Genomic DNA, 27,477 nt, shown 5'->3' with positions numbered 1-27,477 from the left:
CTCATTTGGGTCAGAGATATGCTGGAGCCTATCCCAGCTGGCTTCAGGCAAGAGGCAGGGTAAACCGGTCTGGTCGCCAGTCAATCACAGAAACTAGTACTAATACTAATACTAATACTACTACTCCTAATAAAAGTCCGTCCATACATTTTCTACACAGCTTGTTCTCAGTCGGGTCACAGGTGAGCTGGAGCCTATCCCAGCTAAATAAAATAGAATTGATTGCCAAGGCGGTCTAGTGGTTAGCGCGCAGACCTCACAGCTTGGAGACCAGGGTTCAATTCCACCCTCGGCCATCTCTGTGTGGAGTTTGCATGTTCTCCCCGTGCATGCGTGGGTTTTCTCCGGGTACTCCGGTTTCCTCCCACATTCCAAAAACATGCTAGGTTAATTGGCGACTCCAAATTGTCCATAGGTATGAATGTGAGTGTGAATGGTTGTTTGTCTATATGTGCCCTGTGATTGGCTGGCGACCAGTCCAGGGTGTACCCCGCCTCTCGCCCAAAGACAGCTGGGATAGGCTCCAGCCCCCCCGCGCCCCTTTTGAGGAAAAAGCAGGAGAAAATGAATGAATGAATGAATGAATGATTGCCAAGGCACCTTTAGATTGCTATGATAGGCTGTGATGTCTTTACTATCTTAGATTATGTTACATAAGGCTGTATTTTCTACATGGTGGAAATACAATAGTGTATTGTATTATGTTGCATGCATTATATGGTCCAGTTAGGCATTGTTTATACACTTTGTAGGAGTGTATTATATGGAAGCCCGTTTCCGCCACTGAAGAAAAAAAAGTTATCCCAATGGCAAGTCATAATTATGAGATAAAAAGTCAAAATTATGAGATAAAACTTCAAAATTACGAGATATGAAATCATAATTAGGAGAGAAAAATGGCAACACAATTGTGTGTGGGTGTACTATGTGTCTTTTGTAAATGTTCGAGGTTTGCTACATGTGTAATGAGTTTTTCTTGGTCGCATTCTTGTTCAGTTGGATACCCACTGCACGGCGGTCAAGTGGTTAGTGCACAGACCTCTCTGTGTGGAGTTTGCATGTTCTCCCCGTGCATGCGTGGGTTTTTTTCCGGGTACTCCGGTTTCCTCCCACATTCCAAAAACATGCTAGGTTAATTGGCGACTCCAAATTGTCCATAGGTATGAATGTGAGTGTGAATGGTTGTTTGTCTATATGTGCCCTGTGATTGGCTGGCGACCAGTCCAGGGTGTACCCCGCCTCTCACCTGAAGACAGCTGGGATAGGCTCCAGCACCCCCCACGACCCTTGTGAGGATAAGCGCTAGAAAATGAATGAATGAATCTTATAATTAGGACTTTCTTATCTCATAATTTAGACTTTTGATATCATTTTTTTTTATCTCATAATTTTGACTTTTTATCACCTAATTATGACTTACCATTGGGATAACTTTTTTGTCAGTGGCAGAAACGTGCTTCCATAGTATTTAGCTATTTTTATTAAATCAGAATTTTGTTTTTTATTGTATATTTTCTCAGTACTCACGTGTAGACCTGACAGCTGCAACTGCCATTGTGCTAGTTTCCTTTCTTCTTTGCAAAATTGCTTTTTTGAGCGTGTTCCTGTTTTTTTCGCACCTTCTCGTCTCCACTTCTTGTTTTGCAGCACTGACTTTGACGGGGGTGTGCAAGCACCTGGCCTGTGAGGGGTGAACTTTTAAACCCACTAAACATGACATGAACACTGTGTGATTGTGTAGGATGTCCATCCATTCATCCATTCATTGTCTATACCGCTTATGGTAATGGTAAGGGTTTTATTTCATGCATCAGATTACAATTGAATGCATCACATAATCAGTTCACAGTTCCACATGTCCAAAAGGAGTAGGAAGAAGCAAAGCTTATTGAATCCTACCCCTCCATCCGGTACTTTTACAATCATTAACTGTTACATTTGTTCACTTCCTGCTTTCCATAATACAGTTTACTTTTACAATCAGTAACTGTTTCATTTGTTCACTTCCTGCTTTCCATAATACAGTTTAAGGTTTTTTTTTTTTTTTAATAATGTACCTTGTACTGAAGTATGAGGTGATATGACCATCCAATGACATAATGGGTACCATAGTAACTGACAATATAGTGATATGTATAGCACATCATGACTGGTTCAAGACTCTTCGCTCATCGTTATGCATTGTTTGAGGGTCTTACTCAATCCATTCCATAGTTTGATTCCACATACTGAAATGCTATGGCTTTTTAACGTAGTCCTAGCATATAAGTGTTTCAAATGTAGTTCTTCCCTGAGATCATATTTCTCCTCTCTTGTAGAGAAGTATTGGATGACATTTTTAGGTGTCCTATCCTATCCTTATCCTCATAAAGGTTGTGGTGGTATGCTGGAGCCTATCCCAGTTAACTTAGAGCGAGAGGCGTGATAGGGTACAGCCTGGACTGGGGTGTAGGATGTATGAAACCAAAAAGGTGTTATGTGTTATGTTTGAGTGCACACTGAAAGCATGATCCCTTGGTAAACAGTTTTCCAACATGAGAAGGAGCCCGAACACACCTCTAAAGATGACAAGTTGAAGGTGTTGAAGTGGCTAAATGTGCCTCCTACTGACCTAAATCTGTGGGGCATCCTCATCATGAAGGAATGGAAGATGATTGCAGTAACAACTACTGAAATCCACACCCAAGAGGATTAAGGCAGTGCAAGATAACAATGGTGCTCACACTAAATATTCACTCATTATTTGGATATGTTCTTTGTGCGGTGTTCTCACTTGTATTGCCTGTTAGATAATAACAGAATGTTTCCCTTGGTGCTGGCAGCACTCGTGCAGCCCCAGACAATGACATGACCCCCACAATGCTTGCACAATTGTCTTCCTACTTGCTACTTGTTCTTTTATTGTTTCTTTTAATTGTTTTTTATTGTTGTTATCAGTCAAAAACTATTACTATCATTATGAACTCAATTTGTTTTGTCTTCTTGTTGAATTAATGTTAAATATCTTATATTAAGACAAACATTTTAAAGTATGTTAAGTGGAAATTTTATCATGTTTTTCTTGTCAGGTGGCCACTGATGTGGAAGTGTTATAGTGGTTAGTTTAATTACATTTATATTTTGTGATGGTTACATGAGCTTAAGATGCAAGAGAAGTCCATCTAAAGTCGGGCAACAGCAAAGAGGGTCGTGCAATTGTTGATTAACAAATAAGAATCACAACGATTGAGTTCCTGGAGAAGAGTGGTGAACTACTGTATGAAGACTCTGAGAGATAAACGTTACATCTCACCTTTTGTGGGTTTCCTGTGAAAAAAAATAGCTGACACCAGCTTTTATTGTCTTTTATTGAAAGGAAACAAGAAATACGACTACATATATATATATATATATATATATATATATATATATATATATATATATATATATATACATATAGACGAGTGTATTCATTATTATTTCCAATCTTGCTTTATTTGAAAATGATAATTTTCATTTATTTGAAAACCATAATGAATGGTTGCTTCCAGTGGCCATTCATTTAATGCAAACACTTTAATGCCATCTGCTGGATGAGAGGAAAAAGAGGTGCGCATGCGCAAACGCGTGCAAACCCAGTTCAGTTCCAAATGTGAAAATTGTAAATAGTTCACGGTGTTACATTTGTTTATGCATTATATGTAAAAGAATGTATTGTGGCATGGTTGTTTATTAGTCACATTTATATGGCTACATTTGTGTCAAACTGAAAGTTATGCTTGAAATGTACACTTTCATAAAAAGCTGTTTGGAAAATAGAGGGGATTAAATGAGATAATGTGTTAAATAATTAAGAAGGAAATTCAAAAGGACAGGCACAGTATCCAGATGTGTGAAACCCATTTAGTCCATCGCCGCTAGGGGCGCTGCCGAGACGTACCTCTCTATTGTGTTGGCAACCATCGGTGACCGCTAGCCAACACCAAAACAACGGGCATCTGTAGTCGCGTCGCTCCTTATAAAAAACGCCTCATTATCATATTAATCTGTTCCATTGCACAGCAATCAGCTGCTGTGAATATAATGTCTTTTGTTGCTTTAATGGCAAGTAGTCGTAAATGATTAATAATCCTGATTGATTTTACAGCAGTCGATTATTGCGCATCTGGATTTGACTTGAGATTGTGCTAACTAGCTAGCTAGCCAGCTAGCCAGCCAGCCGATCGTCGTTGTGAGCTAACCGGTGGCTTCCTCTACCTAGTGGCTAATTTAGCTTAGCTTTTCCAACGTACTCTTGGTTCACGCAGCAGTGGGACAACTACATTGCCAGAAAATGTAAATAGTTATGGAGCCAGAGAGACGGGAACTGGTACGTATGTTTGTAAATATGCACATCTTGAGACAGCTAACGGGCTAACGCTGGTAACAACGGTACTGTGGTTAGCATGGGCTAGCGTAGCAGCCCTTTAAATTTAGCTTTGATTTGATTTTATTATTGTGACACTTTGCTTATTATATAATTATTAGCGTATTATGCACATATTTAACACGGTTTATCATGTACTGTGAGTGTTTCTTTTGAATGTACTTAAATGTTTGCTGTTACGCGAGTGCGCTCGTACAAACCTCGCAGCCTTACTGCTAACACACACTTTTAAGTGTTTTTTACTCTTATTTCTAAGAATTCACTTTCTTATTATTTTAGTGTTAAATAATACACTACCAATATGCTTACTGTCAAGTATCTTGTACAAAAATGGAAGAGTGTAGACGTTACGACAGGAAAAACAGGCACCACCCAAACACCCTCAGTAACCTCAGTTACGGTGCATAGAATAGCTAGGGGTTGGACATTGTTACGTATATTATACATCAAACATACTGTCTGTTATCTGCTTTGCAAATATCCAGGCAATGCCAGTCATGGCCTCCCCCGTCCCCGTCTTCTCCTTCCTCCTTTTGGTACTTGTGCTGTTGGCGGAGTTGCCCCCATGCCAGGCGGGCGACTGCAAGGGGCACCGGCAGGTTTTGAGGGGACCACCAGGCTACGTCACAGATGGACCAGGGAACTATTCTGTCAATGGCAACTGCGAGTGGCTTATCAAAGGTATTTTGTTTTTGATATGGCAGTACCCCCCACTTTGTTTAGGCAGATCAATGCCGGAACGGCTCTAATGCTGCTCTAAATTCTATAAACGTGTCTTGCGGTAATTTTTCTATGCTTGTGTCAAAATTTTCCCAACACTGCCTATTAAAGCCAGGTTTATTGCACCTTTTGTCCCTGTTGCTGTCCCATATAAGTAGTACCAACACAAAATATTAAAAATATAAAAAATAAAGCAGTAATTGTGTTACAGCATGACTTGCAAGTGTAAAAATAAGCTAACCACTACAGATTCTGAGCTTTTATGCGTCAGTGAAAAGCAACATTATTTTGTTATTATAATAATAATAATAATACATTTTATTTGTATAGCGCTTTTCAAAATACTCAAAGACACTTTACAGAAAAATGAAGTTGAATAAAAGCAAGTAAACAGAGTAAAAGATATGTTAAAATACAACATTCATTCATTTATACACAGTTAAAACATGAGTAAAAGCGGGGCGGGGCACAGCAGTCAGGTATAAAAAGTTAGATATTAAAAACAGATACATTAATTTAAGAACAAATGCAGCCTGAACAAAGAGCAAAAGCACTTTGACGGGAGAGGGGAGTGCTGAAAATAAGAACAATGTTATATAAAATTACAAACATCAATACAGTAAATATGTACAATACATACAATACAAAAGCATCAAACAACAACATTAAAGCAATGGGATATGACAATAGGCCTAATCAACAAGTGCATGAGTCAGATGTAATTAGTTGCAAGATTTTTTAAAGACAGAGAGAGATAAAGGCTGAAATTTTTAGAGAGTTTTGTAGGGTGTTCCAGTCATTAGCTGCAGCAAACCGGAAAGCATTTCGTCCAAAGACAAAGACATCATTAACGACATCTGGTGGAAGAGCGAAGTCAAACCAATCTATGTCACTAAATGGTCCCAAACTCAACAAATTCAAACATGTACTGTAACATTTATAGATGTGAGTCGTAAATTCATGCATCTTTTATATTTTCCCAGCACCCAGCAATAGCCATCGCATTGTGTTGAATTTCACCTTCATGGACACAGAGTGCACCTACGATTACCTGTTTGTGTACGACGGAGACTCCTATCAAAGCCCCTTGCTGGCTAGCCTCAGTGGCAACACCCTGCCGCAGCCCATTGAGGCCAAGTCTGGAAAGGTCCTTATTGATATTACTTACCAGTTATAAGTAATTGAAGGCACGTGGATTGAATTTTAATGCTGATGCTTCTTTTGCTGATTTCCAGATGCTGCTACATCTATTCAGCGACGCCAACTACAACCTCCTGGGCTTCAACGCCACCTATACCTTCTCCATGTGTCCCGGAGCGTGTGGCGGCCACGGCCGATGTGATTCGTCCACACACAAGTGCCACTGCCATCAGGGTTGGGGCGGCGCTGCTTGTGGGGCGCCCCTGTGCTCTCACACGTGCGCCGCACACGGCCAGTGTGACAAGGTTTGAATTGACACCTGAAACGAGAAACGTGATGGTGACTTTATCGAATCGATTTGTCATTTTCAGAAAGGAGAGCGGTGCCTTTGTAACCCGGGTTTCCTGGGTAGCAATTGTCAACTGGGTCTCCATGACGACAGCGGGGCAGGGCAGTGGTGGCGTGTCAGTGAGGAGGACCCCTACATGTCGCCCAGGACTGGCTCTGCTGGCGTGTACCTATCCTCCACTGGGGCCTTGTACTTATTTGGAGGTGAGAGTCGTGTCTAATATATATTACATATTTTCTCCACAATTAAAAAAAAAATTTGATGGCTGCTTCCAGGGTTCGACCTGAATAGAGCGCTTGGTGACTTGAACAAATACAACTTGACGTCCAACCAGTGGGAGAGCAGGTCTTATGGTCACTCACCTGTAAGTAATATCAGGTTGCTTGCACGTCAATGCATTAAAATTAATATTACGTGTGTGAAGTTGCATTTTATTTATTTAAACATGACATTTAATGTCCACATTTACAAAGTAATTTGTAGTATTTTGCAGAATATGATAACTGCAGAACAATGAGCATTCTTTAGTTGTTTTTTTATTTATTTTTGATTGTATTATTTGAAATTTCTGGTTATTTAAATGTAGAAATGCAATTAAATGTGAATTGTTGTGTATCCATTTATTTACCATTTAACTTCATAAAATTACTTTAATGTAATTACTTGTTTGAAGGCCCAATTCTACTGGCTGCAGTTTTATGAGACAAAATGATAGCAAATTCAAAAAAAATATGTGTGTTTTCATGTTCTGGAATTATATTCATCTTCTCTCTGTGCTGACAGCTAGCCCGCCATTCCCACACAGCTGTAGAGTGGGCGGGAAACATGGTCATCTTTGGTGGGGAGCTGGCGAATGGCTCGTTGGCAGGCGATGTCTGGATGTATCGTCCCCTGCAGGATGATTGGCAGCAACTCGGCTTCTCACACACCAATGGCGCGCTCAAACTGGCCAATCATGCAGCAGCTGTAGTGGACAGTTACCTATATGTGTTTGGGGGTAGGATTTATTTTTATTTTTTTACATAGTCTGCTAGACCTCACAGCTGGGAGACCAGGGTTCAATTCCACCCTCGGCCATCTCTGTGTGGAGTTTGCATGTTCTCCCCGTGCATGCGTGGGTTTTCTCCAGGTACTCCGGTTTCCTCCCACATTCCAAAAATTAAAAAAAAGTTAATTGGTGACTCCAAATTGTCCATAGGTATGAATGTGAGTGTCAATGGTTGTTTGTCTATATGTGCCCTGTGATTGGCTGGCGGCCAGTCCGGGGGTTTACCCCATCTCTCGCCGGAAGACAGCTGAGATAGGCTCCAGCACCCCCCGCAACCCTCGTGAGGAAAAGCGGGAGAAAATGAATGAATGAATGAATGAACATAGTCTGCTATATAATCACTGAGTGTAACCTCACTGCCTTCTGATGTTTTTACCTTGTTTGTCCATCCCAGGTCGCACAGAAGAAGACATGTTTTCCTCCTCCCTCTATCGGTTCAGCCTGAGGGGCTCTGGGCGGTGGGAGGCTGTTCAGCCCACTGGTGGGAAGCCCCCGGCCACCGCTGGTCACTCCATGGTGTTCCACAGCCCTTCCAGGACACTGCTGGTGTACGGCGGACACCGGCCAACCACTGCAAGGTATACAACCTAAGGTGAAAGTTGATAAAATAATGTACAGTGCTCCTGATATTGTTTTTTTTATTACCTGTAGTAGCTGTATTTTAAGTATAAATATAATGAGCAGCTTTAGGTACCTCTACATACACTTTAAAATGTCAGTATAAACTCAGTTGTTGGTTACACATTACTGTGGTTTACAATGTATTCATATGTTTACCAGTTTGCGCCTTACTGCTATTACAACATTGGTTCTGTTGCTGCTGTGTTGTGACCTACATTTAAATCATTACTAAAGTTATAAAATGACAGAAATAACAGCCTATCTCTAATTATCACCTACTTCCAATTGACATTCAGTCCTCTTAGTGTTTTTTTGGGGGGGGCGACTGAGGCTGCTTTGTCTCTTGTTTACAACACTGGAGTGAAACTGTGCTCCTAACAACCTATTTATCCCAGGTTTAGCGTGAGGGTGAACAACACCGACGTATTCCATGTGGACCAGCGATTCTGGACGTCATTCCGTTCCCGTTACCCGGCAACCGGCCCCAGAGAGAGAGCCTTCCACTCTGCTACGGTCATTGGAAATTACATGGTGGTCTATGGTGAGCAGAGGGGCCAATCTGTGCATTAATAATTGTCATGTGCGTGTGTGTAGGCTCAAGTTTTTATGTTGTGGTAGGTGGGAATGTTCATATTCACTATCAAGAAGAGAAGTGCTATGATGAGGAGATCTTCTTTTACCATTTGGGCTGTCACCAGTGGGTGTCTGCAGGGGATAGATGGTCTCTAAGTAAGTTTCTTTTCTTTTTATCTGCATCTTTTGTCTGGTTCTTTGGTCGCATGCTAAGCCTACACTTTATTTCTGAAGATGGGGAATCTGTAAAGGGGCGCTACTCTCATGTTGCCGCTGTTATGGAGGGACGAGTGCTACTGGTCGCAGGGGGTTACAGTGGCGTTGCCCTTGGAGACCTGGTGGCGTTCAAAATGCCACTGTTTGTCAGTAGCAACGAGGGAGATCGGGTGAGAGAAAGTGTCAGATAACTGCTGACTTTAAAGTTTAGGTGAGGAAAACTACATTTTTGTGCATGTTTTCTTTGCTGCCTTTCTAGGATGCTGTTTGCGCTGAGGCCCTAGATGAAAGCATGTGTCTAAAAAACCCAGAATGCAGCTGGTGCGAAGGCCGCTGTCGAGAGTATCAGCCCACTGATCCGGTAACATTGTAGAAATGCGTCATCTCACACACTACAATACGTTGTCAGAATGACTGCAGCAACTCGTCGCCTTTTTACCATTCGCAGTGTGGCAGTACCGGATGTCTGGGCCTGGCACGCTTCCTGTCTGACTGTCAATCCTGCCTGGTGTTCAGTGGCACCCCGCCCTCGCTGGCTCGTGCTCCCGGCGAGTTCGGCTGGTGTGTGCAGAACGAGTCCTGCCTCCCGGTATCAGGTGAGACCCAGGGAGGGAGGAAGGAAGAGGGGCGGCAGCAGTATTGGCAAACGAGGGCTGCGCCTCACACTGAAGGAAAGATGTTGGGAGCTGACATGGGAGGGACTAGAGTTGTGTTTGGCGTGTGTCAGAGATGAAACAGTTTGTTTCTTGGTGTCAAGGAGGGGCTCCTCAAATGGACCAAGATACCCCAGAGCTTGTAGTAAGCCCTACCGCGTAAATATCCTTTTCTATGAGCTGTGTTTGACCACGCCTGTCTCCGACAGAGTTCAACAAGAGGACACAAACATTAGAATACAGTGGTTTGAAAAAGTATCTGAACCTTTTGGAATTTCTCACACTTCTGCATAAAATCACCATCAAATGTGATCTGATCTTTGTCAAAATCACACTTCAGAATGGTTTCAGAAGAACAAAATGCATGTTCTGGAGTGGCCAAGTCAAAGTCAAGACTTGAACTCCATTGAGATGCTGTGGCATGACCTCAAGATAGCGATTCATGTCAGACATCCCAGGAATCTGAAAGAACTACAGCAGTTTTGTAAAGAAAAATGGGCCAACATTAGTCCTGATCGATGTGCCAGACAGATCTGCAGCTACAGGAAGCGTCTGGTTGAAGTTATTGCTCCGAAAAGAAAATGCTAACACTACACTCAAATTTTAAGCATTATCATACTAGGACTGACTGACTGATTGTTGGAAGAGCTTTATTTAGTGTAGCGAACCATGCTTTATTTTGCACTCTTACATGGTTCATGCGCACGTCATATCATTTCCATATCATTTCATCATTTCCATGTATTTACATAGTCTGCTCGACCTCACAGCTAGGAGACCAGGGTTCAATTCCACCCTCGGCCATCTCTGTGTGGAGTTTGCATGTTCTCCCCGTGCATGCGTGGGTTTTCTCCAGGTACTCCGGTTTCCTCCCACATTCCAAAAACATGCTAGGTTAATTGGCGACTCCAAATTGTCCATAGGTATGAATGTGAGTGTGAATGGTTGTCTGTCTATATGTGACCTGTGATTGGCTGGCGACCAGTCCGTAGGGTGTACCCCACCTCTCGCCCGAAGACAGCTGGGATAGGCTCCAGCACCCCCGCGACCCTTGTGAGGAAAAGCGGGAGAAAATGAATGAATGAATGAATGAACATAGTCTGCTATATAATCATTAAAATATGAAAACCTATAAATGTTTGGGTGGTTTTAGTTAAAGCAGACACCGTTATTTTCATCTGTGTGATTTTGACAAAGATCAGATCAGATTTGATGGTGATTTTATGCAGAATTGTGAGAAATTCCAAAAGGTTCAGATACTTTTTCATAGCACTGTAGCTATGTTTGCTACTATGCTAACACTACACTCAAATTTTAAGCATTATCATACTAGGACTGACTGACTGATTGTTGGAGGAGCTCTATTTAGTGTAGCTAACCATGCTTTATTTTGTACTCTTACATGGCTCATTCGCACGTCATATCATATCCATGTATCCATGAGAAAGGATTCTTTTTGTTCCTGACGTCAAGAAAATCGAGCGTTTGAGCACCTATCCTCTCAAAAGTGACTGTGATAATGGGACACACATTATAGTTAGAACATAATTTAGCACAATAACACACCTTTACAATCTAGCAGACCTTATTATTAGAATCTGAGTCATTATAGTGGTCATCTATCGCCATGCATTTCTAGTTTATGTTGATGTTTACTCAACCAGAACTGTCGTTTTAATGTAAAAGTGACCAAAGTGACATAATAATGTTACCTGTGCTGTGTTAAAGAGGAGCCCTCCTATGAATGAAGTATCCTTGACACCGAGAAACCCCAACACCGGCTTGACAGTGCCCAAATACGGTTGTAGAGGTCGCTCAAACCTTCATTTGACTCGCCTCGTCAATCGCCGACTTCCTCTGGTGCACGTCACCATGTTTCTCTCTAACACCCGTTGAACATCCCCCACCGCCACTCAATGCTACAATCAGGCTCACAGCTGCTGTATTTTTCGATCTTACGAGGTCAGATGTGTTCCATTATGTTGCTGACCTCTCCCTCTCGGTCTCGCAGAGCGAAGTGCGTGCCGTGTGGACCAGATCTCGGGGGCGTACGGCTGGTGGGGGGAGCGTACCCGTTTCCTAACCTCCCTCCACTCCTGTCGCACCGAGAACTTTGTCCCGGGACTGCACCTGCTCACCTTCCAGCACCCCCGCAACGACTCCCAGCCTGACAAGGTACGGAGTCCCCATCTCAAGTGTACTCTCCCACCCCCTCTACTTATCCGTCCTTCCTTCCTCCAGTACTGCTTTGGCACTTTAACTGCTTGATTTTGCTTGTTTCCACTTTTTGCGCTTTTGGCTTTTTAACTTGTCCACTTTCCCCCCTTTTCTCTGTCTGTGTAAGGGCTTTTTAGTATTTCAGTATTTCTGTTGATGCGTCTCCACTTTCCCTTCGTCCTCCACTGTCCTCCATCCTCCTGCCAGGTATCCATCCTTCGCAGCACCACCATCATTCTCAGCCCGACCACCGAGATGGATGTGGCCCTGCAGTTCAGGGGCTTCATCCATCCTTTATGGGGGGCCCCGCCACCAGTGCCCCCTCCCACCGAGACTGTCTCCATGTGGGCTCGCATCCAGAGGCTCCACTTTGAGGCACGAATGGCGTCAGGCCCCAACTCTAGCCAACTGGTGAGCAAAAGGGGGCATGAGATAAGAATTTTAAGACTTCTATACAATCGGCATGGGCATTGTTTTTTTTGTTTTTTTGTCCCCGAGCAGGAGGTGGTGGGTCGCTGGGCGGCTCAGCAGGAGAAAGAGTTAAAACTTCTAGGTCGCACAGATGGGAGCAGACTGTTCTCTAACCTCACCAGAGGTAACCATTACCTAGTCCAGGCTGAAGGCTACTTGAACAATTCAGGCTCAGGGCAGACCAGTGAGATGGCGCTCATCTGGAACAGAACTCTTTCTGGAGGGAGCGTGAGTAGTTTTTTTCTGTGTATCTCCTAAATACTAAATATCTCCCACCTAATCTCTCATTACTCCTTCTGGAACTCCAGGAAATTTCTTTCTTGTTCCTGGAACCCTATCGCTCTGGTTCCTGTTCAGGGTACATGTCCTGTCTGGCCTGTCTATCAGACCAGTCTTGTGGCTGGTGCCCGACTCTGGCCCGCTGTCTGCTTCGGGACAGTCCTGAACTTGAACCCTGCCCTGAGGGGGAGTCCGTAGAAGGAAAGGAGGAGGCTCAGCGCCATCTCCTCCTGGCGCCTCAGCACTGCACCCTGTGTGAGGAGTACAGAGACTGCTCAGCTTGTACTCAGGTATGCTGTTCGTTTTTACTGCGGTAAGTGGTAGAAGTTAACCTCGCTTAGCAGGGGCTAATGGAGTTTGTACTTTATTTGTTTTATTACCATTCAAGTAATAATATAATACAAAGTAGTGTGAGGGCCACACTGAAAAGAAAATAATAATGAATAGAGTGATCAAAAAAGTGATTTTTTGTGAAACATATCTTTTTACAATAATAAACATTTGTTATGATGAGACAAATGCTATTTTATGAGAGTAAAGGTAAAAAAAAAACAGAAGTAAGATTTTTGCAAGGTAAAATTCATAATTTTACTCGAGTTATGTCATAATTTTAGGGTAGGTCATGGTTTAATGTGGAAAAACTTACATTTTACCATAATGTTCTGAAAATAATGTCACAAGTTTATAAAAACATTATAATTTTACAAAAATAGGCTCAAAATATGACAAGAAAAAGTGTAAAATAATATTATACAACCATAAAGTACTGTAATAATACTATCGCTATCACAAACAATGAAATACAAATGCCATGGTAATCATTTGATATATATAACACTTGTCGTGCATTGATCTGCAGGACCTTTATTGCGAGTGGCAGATCAACTCCAGCAAGAAAGGAGACTACCAGTGCAGCAGGAGAGGCAGACTGGACGGCTCCATACGCCATCCGATGGGGTGCCCCAGAGTCTGCAACCAGTGAGTTCAGAAACAGTTGAGTTCTCTTCATAGAGGAACCAAAACTATTATACAACGCAATTTCTTTCTGTGCTCCTCCAAGGCGGAAGACGTGTGGCGAGTGTCTGTCTAACTCTAGTCAGTGTGCTTGGTGTGAGTCGGCCCAGGCTTGCTTCTATTTTGCTGCATACCTCACTAAATACCCCTATGGGGAGTGCAGGGACTGGTATGACAGGTAATAAATATACAACATTTCTTACATGTTTTCATTTCTCTTCCTAAAACTTGTTCCAAATGTATTATGTTTTTTTTTTATTTGTCAGTGTGCATTCCGTTCCACAATGTAAGCAATGCTCGGCTTTAAACACGTGCACAGACTGCCTGCGAACGTTCCAGTGCGGCTGGTGCGGAGACTACAATAATCCTACAATTGGGAAGTAAGTCCTGAAGACACAATGACTCCTAATGCACATTAATAGTGTCAGCCAATTATACATTTGTTTTCTGTTCTGATCCTGTTGTTTTTCAGATGTCTGAGAGGAGATTGGGCCGGAATGGATGACCCCTCTGTGTTTAACTGCAGTGTGGCCGTAGCTGAAGCTCGAGCTGCTAAGTAAGTATGACAGAACTAGGGATGCACAGTTTAAAAATATTCAAGGCGATCGACTTGTGTTTATAAAGAAATCACACTTTTTAAATCATTGTTATCATTATTATTCCGCACGGTTGATGAGTGGTTAGCATGTAGGCCACACAGTCAGGAGATTGGGAAGCCCTGGGTTTGATTCTCCGCTTGGATATCTCTGTGTGGAGTTTGCATGCTCTCCCTATCCCACATTCCAAAAACATGCATGTTCGGTTAATTGGTGACTCCAAATTGTCCATAGGTATGAATGTGAGTGTGAATGGTTGTTTGTCTATATGTGCCCTGTGATTGGCTGGCGACCAGTCCATGTTGTACCCCGCCTCTTGCCCAAAGACAGCTGGGATAGGCTCCAGCATACCCCTGCGACCCTAGTGAGGATAAGCGGCATAGAAAATGAATGGATGGATGTTATTATTACTATTAGAATAATAATTTTCTTGTTCTGCTTAAAATACATTTTCTTATTTGAAAATATGAAATAAATTATTATTCTTTAAAAAAATAAATTATTATAATAATAATAATTATTAGTAATTATATGAAGTCAAAAGTCAATTATATGAAGCCAAGTCAAAAGCAAAGTCAATTAATGAATGCAAAAACTGCCTGGGCAGCCCATACAAACATAACTGGTGAGTATAGCTGGGTTTAAACTGGACTGCCTTATCTTTTTCATACTGAAGTACGAGGTGTATGGTCATATCACTTCGTACTTCAGTACGAGACAAAAATAATTAAATAAAATACATAAATTAATTAATAAAAAAACATTAAAAAACTTCAACTATATTAAGAAAGCAGGAAGTGAACAAATGTAACTGTTACTGATTGTAAAAGTACCAGATGGAGGGGTAGGATTTAATAAGCTTTGCTTCTTCCTACTCCTTTTGGACATGTGGAACTGTGAACTGATTATGGGATGCATTCAACTGTAATCTGATGCATGTTCAAATGAAATAAAACCATTACCATTACCATATCCAGCCCTGAACCGCAGACCTCTGCCCCGCCTCGACCTCTGGACATGGATATGGAGATGGAGCTGGAGCATATGGAGGATGAAGAACAAGATGCGGTTTGGTCTTACCCCACCTGCCCCGATGTAGAAGAGTGCCGGCTGGGTCTCCATAACTGTCACCCCTTTGCCACCTGCATTAACACGCCGACATCTTACGAGTGCCACTGTGAGCGAGGCTACACGGGGGATGGCACTTTGCACTGCAACCAAACGTAAGAGCACTCTTCCTTTTTAGTTTGCTGATCACCTTAATCTGGAAGTGTAGAAGTCTAAAAGACTCTTCCACCTGCAGGTGCTACAATGAATGCAGAGAGGGCCAGTGCAGTGGCAGCCCACGCTTCGAGTGCGAATGCTCCCTGGGTTGGACGTCTGATCCGGCCACTCTGGTTCTGAGCGGCGTGGAATGTGATGTGGACTGCGGCTGCAACTTTCATTCCACCTGTATCACTGCACCGGGGATCTGTGATGAATGCCAAGGTTAAACCTCAACACACATTAAGCATTTTCACCACATTCCATAGAAGATGCTACAAATACAGTTGTACTTTATGTGTTGTTTTTTTTCAGACTGGACCACAGGTCCCCACTGCGAGCACTGCCGCCCAGGGAGCTTTGGCTCAGCCCTGGCTGGCGGTAGTGGCTGCGTGCCATGCGAGTGTAACGGCCATGGTGACCCGCTGCGGGGATACTGCCACAACCAGACAGGCCAATGCTATTGCACACATAACACTCAGGGCCCACACTGTGAGTCCTGCCTTCCCGGTTACTACGGAGACCCCAGGTAAGCATCTTTTTTCTCAGTTCATCCATTGTTTTTTGCACAATCTATATTGACATGTTTTTTTTCTCCCGATAGGAACAATGGAACTTGCTATCGGCAGTGCCAGGGCCGATCTGTACTGCTCTCCTCTTCTTCCTCCTCCTCTACCACCGTGCCTCTGTCCTCCTCCCTTGGCTGGAGAAGTGGCACAGAGGGGAAAGGAGGACTCTCTCATTGCCTGTGGGTCTTGTCAGTGACTGAGAACCTGGGACCATGTCTCCCCAGACAGCTGTGTCCCCCTGTCGCCCTCACATTCCACCCTGACTCCCATACCCAATGTAAAGTGAGTAATCCGTTAGTATGTTAGCGCTCTCTGAATTGCTGTGATATATTGTGATGTATTAATCGAATGCACAGCATTGTATATACACTACCGTTCAAAAGTTTGGGATCACATGCAATTTTTTTTGTTTTCCAAAGAAAAACAAATTTTCATGCATTTCACAATCAATTATAATGAAGCAAATGATTTTCAAAGAACGATATACATTTTTGCATAGAGTCCTACTATCAACAACTGTCAGTCCTCTGCATCAATCTCCTGGTATGGCTGCTAATCCAAGTTAATCATTTTATAAGGCTAATGGATTATTAGAAAACACATCTAAAAATCTAAACTAAAACTAAAATCTCTTACCATGCTGTTAACTACTACCTTCAGAGAGCAGCACAAACTGGGTCTAACAAGGACAGAAAAACGATGCACAACTGTGCAAGACGACAAATATCTGAGAGTGTGTAGTTTAAGGCAAAGAGGCCTAACAGGCAGCTGCACTAAATAGTACCAGTCTAACACCGGTGTCAGTATCAACAGTGAAACGACTACTTCAGCATGCTGGACTTCATGGCAGGACTGCCAAGAAAAAGCCATATCTAAGACTGGCCAAAAAAAATTCCAAGTAATCCCAAACTTTTGAGCAGTATACTGTATACTGTGTTCATTTGTTTTAGATTTCTTGGAATTCACACTCAATTTCTAAGGGTGTTGCAATATTATTCGAAATGCTTTGCAGAGCTCATATGTGTATGTGTTCGACGGCCTTCCCCGTTTTCTGGACAACGGTGTTATACATTCGGATCACAATCTGATCGGTGCATTTTGTGGCACCACAAGGACTCAGCCAATCACAGTCGAGGCTACATCAGGTAAAACAAAACATTTGAAACACACTAACCGATAACTTCTTAACCTCACTGTGTCTCGTCTTCTGTTTAACCAGGTGTGATTTCAGTGTACTTTGAGGCCAACGTGTCGTCCACCAAGCCCCAAGGCTTCAATGCATCTTTCTGGGTGCGGCGGTGTCACCGCAGTTCTGACGAGGGTGATGGAGGCTCTCCTCCTTGTCCAGGTGGGGCCCAGTGCCAAGGCGGGCTCTGCCAGTGCCCTGCGGGGTATGGCGGTCCCCATTGCGACCGACCCGTGTGTCCCCAGGACTGCGGCGTTGCAGAGGGAAGAGGCGCTTGCAATATCGTAAGCAGATTGATGGTGTTCATTTAAATTAAGTAATTCTGGTTCTTATGAAATAATCTCATTAATAAACTGTGATTCTCTTAGACTCTCGGAGTGTGTGTGTGCTCGGAGAACTGGGCAGGCTCCGACTGCTCCATCCCACGAGACTCCAACAGCCTTGTCTGGGAAACACTGCTGGACACACAACTGACAGTGGTACAACATGGTTACAACAACACACAATAAAACAAAGGCACAACTTACTCATCTAACACACTTTTTACTCTCTAGAACCAGGCCCACAGGTTCCTCCACAGGATGGGCCACTCTCTAGTGTCTGGACCTCATGGCAACCTTTGGATGTATGGGGGACTCTCTCTGTCAGAGGGCATTCTGGGAAATATTTATAGGTAACCAAACATTCATTCATTCATTTTCTACCGCTTTTTTTCCTCACGAGTGTCGCGGGGGTGCTGGAACCTATCCCAGCTGTCTTTGGGCGAGAGGCGGGGTACACCCTGGACTGGTCGCCAGCCAATCACAGGGCACATATAGACAAACAACCATTCACACTCACATTCATACCTATGGACAATTTGGAGTCGCCAATTAACCTAGCATGTTTTTGGAATGTGGGAGGAAACCGGAGTACCCGGAGAAAACCCACGCATGCACGGGGAGAACATGCAAACGCCACACAGAGATGGCCGAGGGTGGAATTGAACCCTGGTCTCCTAGCTGTGAGGTCTGCACGCACAAACATGACAAAATGAAATACTGTTATGTGTAAGCATTAGAGTGGTATCCATTTATTCAATTGTAGTGAATACGTAACTATAATTAGTGTGTGTGTTGTTTTTTTAATACTAATAATAGACCATATTCAATCACAAAACGGTAATCATTTATTAATACATTTTTGAAAAAGAATGATAGCATGAGGGTGGATGTCTAACAGGTTTCCACATCTTGTCATAGGTATTCAGTGTCAGAGCGCCGCTGGACCCAAATGCTGACAAGTTCGCTAGACGAGGGTTCCACACCCGTCCCTCGCTACCACCACGCCGCCGCTCTGCTAACCAGTCATGAAATGGGTGTCAGTCACAACTGCATGCTGGTGGTGGGTGGTGTCATTCAGCACTCTGTTGCTATGGACACTTGGAGTCTGAACCTCAGCAGTTTAGTCTGGAGAGAACACAAGGTAGAAAAAATATGATTTGCTGTCCATTGTTGGCTATTTTAACCTCAAACCAATGTTCTCATTGTTGTGACAGAGCTCAGTGCTGCCCCCTGTGGCTGGCCATACGCTAACAGTACGTCGGGACAACTCGGTGCTCTTAATCGGGGGTTACTCCCCAGAGAACGGTTTCAACCACCATCTGCTTGAGTTCAGCCCTCACACTGGAAACTGGACCGTCGCCCCTCACACCGGAACGCCACCTACAGGTCTATACGGCCACTCGGCTGTTTACCATGAGCAGACCGACGCTATCTACGTGTTTGGAGGTTACCGTTTTCACGTGGAGGCCGTGGAGCCCTCAGGCGAGCTTTACAGCCTGTACTACCCAAACCTCACGTGGTCTCTCCTGGTGCCCTCACAGGGTAATAAGGTGAGAAGATCTTATTATGGCTAAGTCACAATGCAAGAAATGTTGGTAACTGTCGTCTTCTCTTTGCAGCCGCTATCACGTTTCTTCCACGCTGCAGCCCTGGTAAAAGACACCATGGTCATTGTCGGGGGACGGACGGAAGCAGAAGATTACAGCAACTCTGTGTCCTTGTACCAGATCAACTGTAACACCTGGATCCAACCAGGTAACTTCATCTTGTCTTTTCATTCATTGTCAGATTACCTATTTTTGACCAGTTCACTCTCAATCTCTTTTCGGCCAGACTCTGCCATAGGTGATCCAGTCAACCGCTCCGTGTCACTCGCCATGACGAGCTTTGGTGGTAGCCTCTTCTTGTCGGGGGGCTTCAACGGCGTCACCTTAGGGCGCCTTCTTAACTTAACGCTGCCCTCCGACCCCTGCGCAATCATGTCCACACCAGAGACCTGCAACATTACCACTGGCAGCTGTATTTGGTGCAGAGGGACCTGTGCATCTTCTGATAGTGCTGAAAGGTAACGGGACTACGTGTAAAATGTCTGACTTTGAATACTGTAGCTGGTAACACAAGTGAGTACCCTGAGTACAGTGAACCACAGCTCCCCAGTGCCGCCAGCACTCATGTAGACCATAACCTTAGCACCACCATGCTTGACAATTATCTTGCTATTCACTCATGTTGCCAGTTATTTGACAGTATTGGCTGTATTGACTCATTTCCAGTGGATAGTAAATCCGTCCTGCTATACCAGCTTTACACTGACTACTCTAAAGTAAATCTACATTTCATTTCTATAGTAGTGTCCTTTGAAAAGATGTACTGCAATAGTGTGGGAGCTGTACTAATCTAATCTTGTGTTCTTCCATTTTATTAGAATGGATTGCCTAACTGGCCAATCACCATGTTCGCCAACCCCACGTCAGCCAGATCAGTGTCGCAGACTTAAGACTTGCAGTGAATGCCTTGCTCAACATCCCAAAACATTCTCCAGTCCGTCACAGGTTGTTCCCACCTAGTAGCCTAAGTATTCATCCTTTAACTCCTCTGTGTTAACACGGATGTATTTTCAATGATATTCTTTCAGCCTGCGTTCCAATGCAAGTGGTGCACCAACTGTCCAGAAGGGGCCTGCATCAGCAGCTCTGTCAGCTGTACGTCTGAGCACGACTGCCGCATCAACCAGCGTGAGATCTTCCTCTCCAGCAACTGCACCGAAACCAGCTGCGAGGCATCGGATTGTCCCAAGTGTACAGCATCTGGGAAATGCATGTGGACACGCCAGTTCAAACGCACAGGTACTGGAAAAAAATGTTGTTTTTTTTGGTCCTCCAACCATTTACGTAATTTATCTTTTTGTTATTTCCACCAGGCGAGACACGGAGAATCCTGAGCGTGAATCCCACATATGACTGGACCTGCTTCAGCTACGCCCTCCTCAACGTCTCACCCATGCAGGTGGAATCCTCACCACCACTGCCGTGCCCTCCCCCATGCCACACGCTCCTCAACTGCAGCCTCTGTCTGGGGTCCAGAGGCTCCGATGGCGGCTGGCAGCACTGTGTGTGGAGCATGGCTTTGCAGCAGGTATGATGTCCACACCGGAGTTGTTTGGATCAATATTGAAAGATACATGACGAAACTCCTTTGTCGTTTGTCTGCAGTGCATGAGTCCGTCTTTCGTGCCCTTGCGATGTGAAGCAGGCCAATGCGGTCGTCTTCTCTCGGGTGGAGACTCATGCTCTCCTCAATGCTCCCAGCTCACCCAGTGCTCCCAGTGTATCGCCAGGCCTCAGTGCGGCTGGTGCGCCACTCAGGGAGGCAACGGGGCAGGATACTGCCTTCAAGGAGGACTTGATGGTAGGAAAAGTTGATGTAGCTTTATAGGTCCCACGTATTGTGGAATGGCCTTTATTGTCATTATACAAGATGTACAACGAGATTGGAGAGCTTCTCCTTTCAGTGCAGTAGTCAAGTTTAAAAAAAAGTACATAAAAGTAGACTAAAAAAGACAATTTAACAAGATATATACAAGACATCCAAAATATACACATAGTATTGCACAGGAGCATATGCAGGAACAGATATATTAATTTTAGTGCAATGATAAATGGGTCATAGTGCAAATTATGACTGGTGTATACAGATGAGTAAAGTCACATATGAGTGTATTGTATTGGGTTGTTAAATAAATAAATATGTTTGAGGTAGTAACAGAGGTAGTGATGGAAATATTGCACATTTGCATTATGCTAATGAGTTCAGGGTGGTGATGGCTCTTGGGAAGAAGCTGTTTCCCAGTCTGCTTTTTTTTTGCTTGTTTTTGTCACATTTTTACACAATTTTAAAGTCTCACTTAAAGTCCTGCACTACTGTATTGTGTGTTTGATGGTTTAACAGTAGCATAGCTATGCGAGATACAGTGCTTACATTACATACAAACTGGGTCTTGAGAGAAATATTACTGAAATATTACATTATACTGTCCTCACAGGAGTGATTGAGGGTGTCTGTCCCCTGAGAAACGTCAGCTGGTCTTTCCTGCACTGTCCGGAGGAGGACGAGTGCGCTAACGGCCATCACCACTGCAACAGCACCCAGGACTGCCATGACCTCCCTCAAGGATATCACTGCACCTGTAAACAGGGTTATATACTCAGCAGGTGAGATCATCTACCAATATAAATCATCTTTTTCATTGTATGTGTCTGAGACATTACTGTATTTATTCTGTGTAGCGTCAGTGGTCAGTGTGAGCCAGTGTGCGCACAAGGCTGTGTGAACGGCACATGTGTGTCCCCCGGCGTGTGCCGCTGTCACTTTGGCTTTGTGGGGGACAACTGCTCTTCTCAGTGCAGCTGTAACAAACACAGCAATTGCGCAAGTGTTGCAAAACCGGATGTTTGCCTCGAATGCCACAACAACACTATAGTAAGTGTCACTCTTAAAATATCTACACACTAGTGATGTGTATGTAACACATAGGTAGGTGGGTGTTGATGGTTTCACTTTCCGGTAATTACAGGGCAAGCACTGCGAGAAGTGTAAGCCGCTCTTTGTGGGTTCGGCCAAAGGGGGCGGAACCTGTCGTCCGTGCCGAGAGTTCTGCAGGGGGAACAGCGCTCTGTGTCTGTCTAGGGATGAACACAAGAAAGCCTTAGACAACCCACGCCGCTTTCCTCTGGAACCCAACAATGTAAGTGTCATTTCTGTCTCGGTTCTTGTCTTATTTTTAGATTTTAAGATTATCTTACTGGTTTTTAAATGTCTTAACGGCCTTGCGTCTTCTTATTTACCTGATCTGCTTTTACCATATCAACCCTCGCAGACACTGCGGTCCCCCAGCACTGGCCTTTTAACTATACCAAAACCCAAAACAAAAACCCACGGTGAGGCAGCATTTAGCCACTATGGCCCCCACCTGTGGAACAGCCTGCCGGAGAACCTCAGGACTGCAGAGACTGTTGATATTTTTAAAAGAAGATTAAAGACACACCTTTCTTAATCAGGCTTTTAACTAATATTTTAAATTCTTCTTACATTTTAATCTTTTTAGTCCTATTTTATGCTTTTAATCTTTAGCTTTTACACTCCAGTGTTTCCTCAGGGGGGGGTCCTCCACACTGAGGGCTGTGTTGGGTCTGCTTTTGGGGGTGCTGTGCTTGGGTCCCTTCGACCCGGCCGGCTGGGGGTTCCTCCCTTTTGATGTGGGGGTCCGCCCGTCTGTCGGAGTCGGGGGTCCCGGGTGCTGGTCCCTTGATGGCACGGCCTGCGGCTCCTCCCAGTGTGGACGGCCCCAAAGGTGGCATTTCCTTGATCCTCAGTGCCATGCCATGTCTCCCTACTGTGTGTGATTGTGGGTTGGTGTGTGTGTGTGTGTCTAGTATGGAGGGTAGGAGAGGGAGGGGCTTTCTTTTTAATTGTGGTAATTGTTTTTAATTCTGTAAAGCACTTTGTGTTGCATGTCCTTGCAGGAAAAGTGCTCTATAAATAAAGTTGATTAGATTTTTTTTTTAATTATTCCTTGCCACGCCACAACCATGGACTCTCTTCCAACAGATTCACAACTGGGTGTCTGAGGGTCCCACTGAAGAGAATGCGGTGTGTGTGAGTTGCCAGAACAGCAGCGTGGGCGACAAGTGTGAGAGCTGCCTCAGTGGCTTCTTCCTGCTGCAGGGGAAGTGTGAGAAGTGAGTGACTACCATTGATGTTGTGATAAACAGTTCACTGTCACTGCTCCAGTGTGTTTCATTACTATTACTAAGAAAATCAGATCAACACATAGTTTCGAAGAGAGTAATTGTATTAACAATTCAATATACATAAATAACTTTGCTTCCATAGGTGTCAATGTAACGGCCATGCAGACACGTGCAATGAGCATGACGGCACGGGGTGCCCATGCCAGAACAACACAGAGACCTCCTCCTGTCTTAGTAGTCCTCAGAGCGACCGCAAAGACTGTTACAGACAACAGGTATGTACTGGAAATGTTTTCACTAAATAGAATTAGAAGTAAAGCTTACCGGTATTCCCTGTTGTTTTATTCATTACTACTTGTACAAGTTTAAAGTAACATTTTGACCTTCCCAACTGTCATACTACTGTCAAGTGTAAGGTGAGGGTAACCGCCATTTAATAATGCTACAATACAATGTTAGTACTTGGTGGTTGAAGATGCCTGCTTACCATATTTGTGTTTGTAAAGTGATACTGCCACCTAATGGTGTTTTATAGAGACTGCTGGAAATAAAGTGTGTTATAATAATAGTGCTCCCCGTGCATGCGTGGGTTTTCTCCGGGTACTCCGGTTTCCTCCCACATTCCAAAAACATGCTAGGTTAATTGGTGACTCCAAATTATCCATAGGTATGAATGTGAGTGTGAATGGTTGTTTGTCTATATGTGCCCTGTGATTGGCTGGCGACCAGTCCAGGGTGTACCCCGCTTCTCACCCGAAGACAGCTGGAATAGGCTCCAGCACCCCCGCACCCTTGTGAGGATAAGCGGTAGAAAATGAATGAATGTGTTTGACCTTAGTGGTGTCACTGTTTTATGTTAAAAGCTAATTCTAGAAGTTAGCTTTGTTGCCTTAGCGACACTTAGCGATGTGTCCAGAGAGGTGATGGGAGCGAGCAAACCTTGGGGCAGGAGTACGGCTTCTCTCCAGTGTGAGATAAGTCGCCCCAAGACAGCTGGGTTCGGCTCCAGCACCCCCCACAACCCTCGTGAGGAAAAAGCGGTAGAAAATGAATGAATGAATGAATGAATAATAATAGTGTGTTAAGTCCTTGTTCATACCAGGCAGTGTATAGTTCAGTCCGTTATGCAGTCAGACACATCCCAATTCTTACTGTATGACTTTTTGGTCCTGTGAAGTGTCAATTACCATTGTGTCAGGGTTGAACTAACGACACTGATGTGTTTACTGTTTCGAACTGTACTGCTTATTGGCAATGAAGCTTCAAGGAACTAAGATGTACGCTGATATTCATGTATTTTGTCTTTGTAAAACTCCCTCCAGTGCGCAAAGTGCAAAGATTCCTTCAATGGCACACCGGTGAACGGGCGTCAGTGCTACCGCCAGTTCAACGTGGACACCGAGTGCTGCTTCGATCCCACCTCCCAGACCAACTGCTTCCACGACCCCACCATTCGTAACCTGCCACGAGGGCGTACGGTCTTCTTTGCCGCCCAGCCAAAGTTCACCAATGTGGACATCCGCGTCACCATTGACGTCACCTTCGGCGAGGTGGAAGTGTATGTGTCAAACTCGCATGACACCTTCATCGTGGACGTGAACCGCCGCACGGGCGTTCACACTATCATGATCGAGGAGGAGTCGGCAACTCGAGGGACAGCAACGGGAGCAGACAAGGATTCGCCGCCATCTCCTATAAAAGTCTTTGCCAATGCTTCTTCCGGACTTGGCGGCCCTGTTATTTCCCACAATTCATTGCAGCTGCAAGCAAAGTCTCCAGGCTCGGAGAGGGAAATACGGGATGAACGTGCTGAAGGTCTTATCACCTACATCACGGTGTGGAAGCCACAGACGGTCTTGATCGTTCATGGTGTTCGGGACCGCGTGGTTATCACCTTCCCACACGAGGTGCACTCACTCAAATCCAGCCGCTTCTACATCGCTCTCAGAGGGGTGGGAACTGAGGCCAAACAGGGCGAGTCCCAAGGCCTGCTCTTCCTGCGACAGGACCAAGCCCACATCGATCTGTTTGTCTTTTTCTCTGTCTTCTTCTCCTGCTTTTTCCTTTTCCTGTCCGTCTGTGTCCTTTTGTGGAAGGTCAAACAGTTCCTGGACTTTCGACGGGAGCAGCGCCGCCACATCCAGGAGATGACTAAAATGGCTTCCCGGCCCTTCGCCAAGCTCACCATATACTTGGAACCGGATGAGCCTCAGCTCATATATTTGCCGTCATCGGGCGGAGGGGTGGGAGGCAGCACCGTCTCGCTTGCCCACCGCTCCAGCAAGTTAGGAGGAGTCATGGTGGCCCAGAGAGGCCGCACTGGAGCCGTGTCCTACAAACATGACCTCAGCTCCGGGCCCACAGCCCACCATCACCATCATCTCAGCTCGGCCGGAGGCAACAACGGCCAGCACCTGCCACTGCACTACCTGAACACCCACCACTACGCCAGTACCACCGCTGGCACCCAGGCGTCACATCAACACCACCCATCCACCTACAGCGGCTACCAGCACATCTGCCGCTCTGATCCCTTCTTATCTCAGCTCATGGGCTTCTCCTACTCCTCCTTCAAGGTGGGGCCCATCACCCTGGAGCCCACGGACGACGGCATGGCCGGGGTGGCCACCGTCCTCTTCCAGCTTCCCGGGGGGGTCTTGGCTCCAAATCGTGCCTGTTTGGGCTCTGCACTGGTTACATTGCGTCAGAACCTGCAAGAATACTGTGGGCACGGCAATGGAGGGGGACACCCGGGTGCGGGGGCCGGGCGCAAGGGGCTAATGGGGCATCAGCACCTGACCACTATGGCTATGTAGGAACCAAAATACGTCACTGTACAATCCGCAGAAAGAAATTAAATTATTTGGGCTCCATTTTTTTTTTTTTTTTTTTGGAAATGATACCAATTACAGATTTATCGTCACCTGTGGTGAGCAATTTGATCAGTTGTACATACACTGTATAATGCTTTATTAAGTGTCCTGTATCACGTATCGCTATACTGTACTTCAATGTTACAATCGACCAAGTCAGCTGTACTTAGAATGCACTAAAACTGTAACGTCTACCCACAATTACATCACGTCTTTGTTCACTGAGGAGGTATGGAACCAACTTTGGAACCAACACGTGCTTTAATGCCATGCCCAATAGTGACAATCAAGCTTCCAGTTCAAACTAAAATGAGTGCAGCATATAGTACAAATATTTGTTATGGCTGGAAAAAAAATGTATTTTTTCGTATGGGTTATGATGCTGTTTGTACTACCGGCCTCTAGGAATCATGTTTAGGTTTTTTTTTTTTACATCTCATCCACCTGTTACATTATGTTTTTTTCTGCACATTGCCTTTATTACTTGCCTTTGTCTGTGAGTCAACAGGCTTACGTTAAATACTGTACTTTTTATGTTTTGTAACAAAAAAAGAAAGGCATTTTATGTTGTTGCTAATTTAATAAGTGCACTCGTCCATCCAAATGAAGATATTTGCAAATGTGTGATTTCCGTATGTAAAATGTATGTCTGTTTGGCTTGTTTTGCTGGACTGCTTTAATATGGGCAAACCTGCCTGCATAGATGATTGTATTAGTTTAAAAAAAAAATCTCAAAACAATGGCTAACAATAATGGATACATACAACAAATGAAAAGTGTTATTTTGCGAGTACAATGAAAATAGGATGGATTATCTTGCAGAACTTCTCCTGGTGAGAGCAAATGTTAAATGAAATGAGACCCGAGTTACATGTTCACTGGTTGACATTTTTTTAAAATGTTTTTTTGTTTTTTTTTGCACAGAGCTAATGAGCCCTAGTCTTAGGTGAAACACTAAAATGGCATTTTAACAACAAAGGTTTCCGTCATGAACTGAATCACCCTGATACATTCATAATTAAATATTTCTCTCTATTTATAACTGCATTACAAAGTAAGGTCTTTTTTTTACATTCTTTATTTTTGTACATAACTTTTCAAAGAAGGGAACAGTGTTGTACAGAAGATTGCATTGAGGTTATATGTCATCGGATGAAATAAAAACAAGTCTGTGAATTAACATTGTGGCGTTGTTTTTTATTGACTAATAG

General features: G+C 44.1%; 1 protein-coding gene across 1 annotated transcript; it reads left to right on the top strand.

Annotated features, from left to right (window-relative positions):
* The first annotated feature begins 3,914 nt into the window (after positions 1-3,914).
* On the top strand, positions 3,915-27,442 carry megf8 (multiple EGF-like-domains 8). The gene is made up of 43 exons (XM_058053675.1): positions 3,915-4,348; positions 4,891-5,086; positions 6,109-6,272; positions 6,361-6,570; positions 6,637-6,817; positions 6,890-6,978; positions 7,398-7,611; positions 8,057-8,240; positions 8,679-8,824; positions 8,902-9,012; positions 9,091-9,242; positions 9,332-9,433; positions 9,521-9,668; positions 11,737-11,900; positions 12,150-12,353; positions 12,444-12,641; positions 12,722-12,982; positions 13,552-13,670; positions 13,753-13,884; positions 13,973-14,086; positions 14,179-14,262; positions 15,280-15,525; positions 15,606-15,790; positions 15,881-16,094; positions 16,170-16,416; positions 17,147-17,279; positions 17,354-17,604; positions 17,689-17,799; positions 17,875-17,993; positions 18,562-18,784; positions 18,858-19,193; positions 19,263-19,398; positions 19,477-19,708; positions 20,069-20,195; positions 20,279-20,489; positions 20,564-20,778; positions 20,856-21,051; positions 21,686-21,854; positions 21,930-22,122; positions 22,217-22,387; positions 23,251-23,381; positions 23,536-23,668; positions 24,716-27,442. The coding sequence occupies exons 1-43, from the start codon at positions 4,325-4,327 to the stop codon at positions 26,207-26,209; spliced, it is 8,670 nt and encodes a 2,889-aa protein (XP_057909658.1). The 5' UTR covers positions 3,915-4,324; the 3' UTR covers positions 26,210-27,442.
* The last annotated feature ends 35 nt before the right edge of the window (positions 27,443-27,477 follow it).

The sequence above is a fragment of the Doryrhamphus excisus genome, chromosome 17 (assembly GCF_030265055.1).
Source record: "Doryrhamphus excisus isolate RoL2022-K1 chromosome 17, RoL_Dexc_1.0, whole genome shotgun sequence".
NCBI lineage: Eukaryota > Metazoa > Chordata > Actinopteri > Syngnathiformes > Syngnathidae > Doryrhamphus > Doryrhamphus excisus.
Note: the sequence above shows the minus strand (reverse complement) of the source record. Positions and strands in the feature narration are given on the sequence as shown.

Bases quoted from the DNA above. Each gene is read 5' to 3' on its own strand.
- megf8 (XM_058053675.1), top strand. From the start codon at position 4,325: ATGGAGCCAGAGAGACGGGAACTG. The intron at 6,273-6,360 runs GTCCTTATTGAT...GCTGATTTCCAG, and splicing joins TTGAGGCCAAGTCTGGAAAG to ATGCTGCTACATCTATTCAG. The intron at 6,571-6,636 runs GTTTGAATTGAC...TGTCATTTTCAG, and splicing joins CACACGGCCAGTGTGACAAG to AAAGGAGAGCGGTGCCTTTG.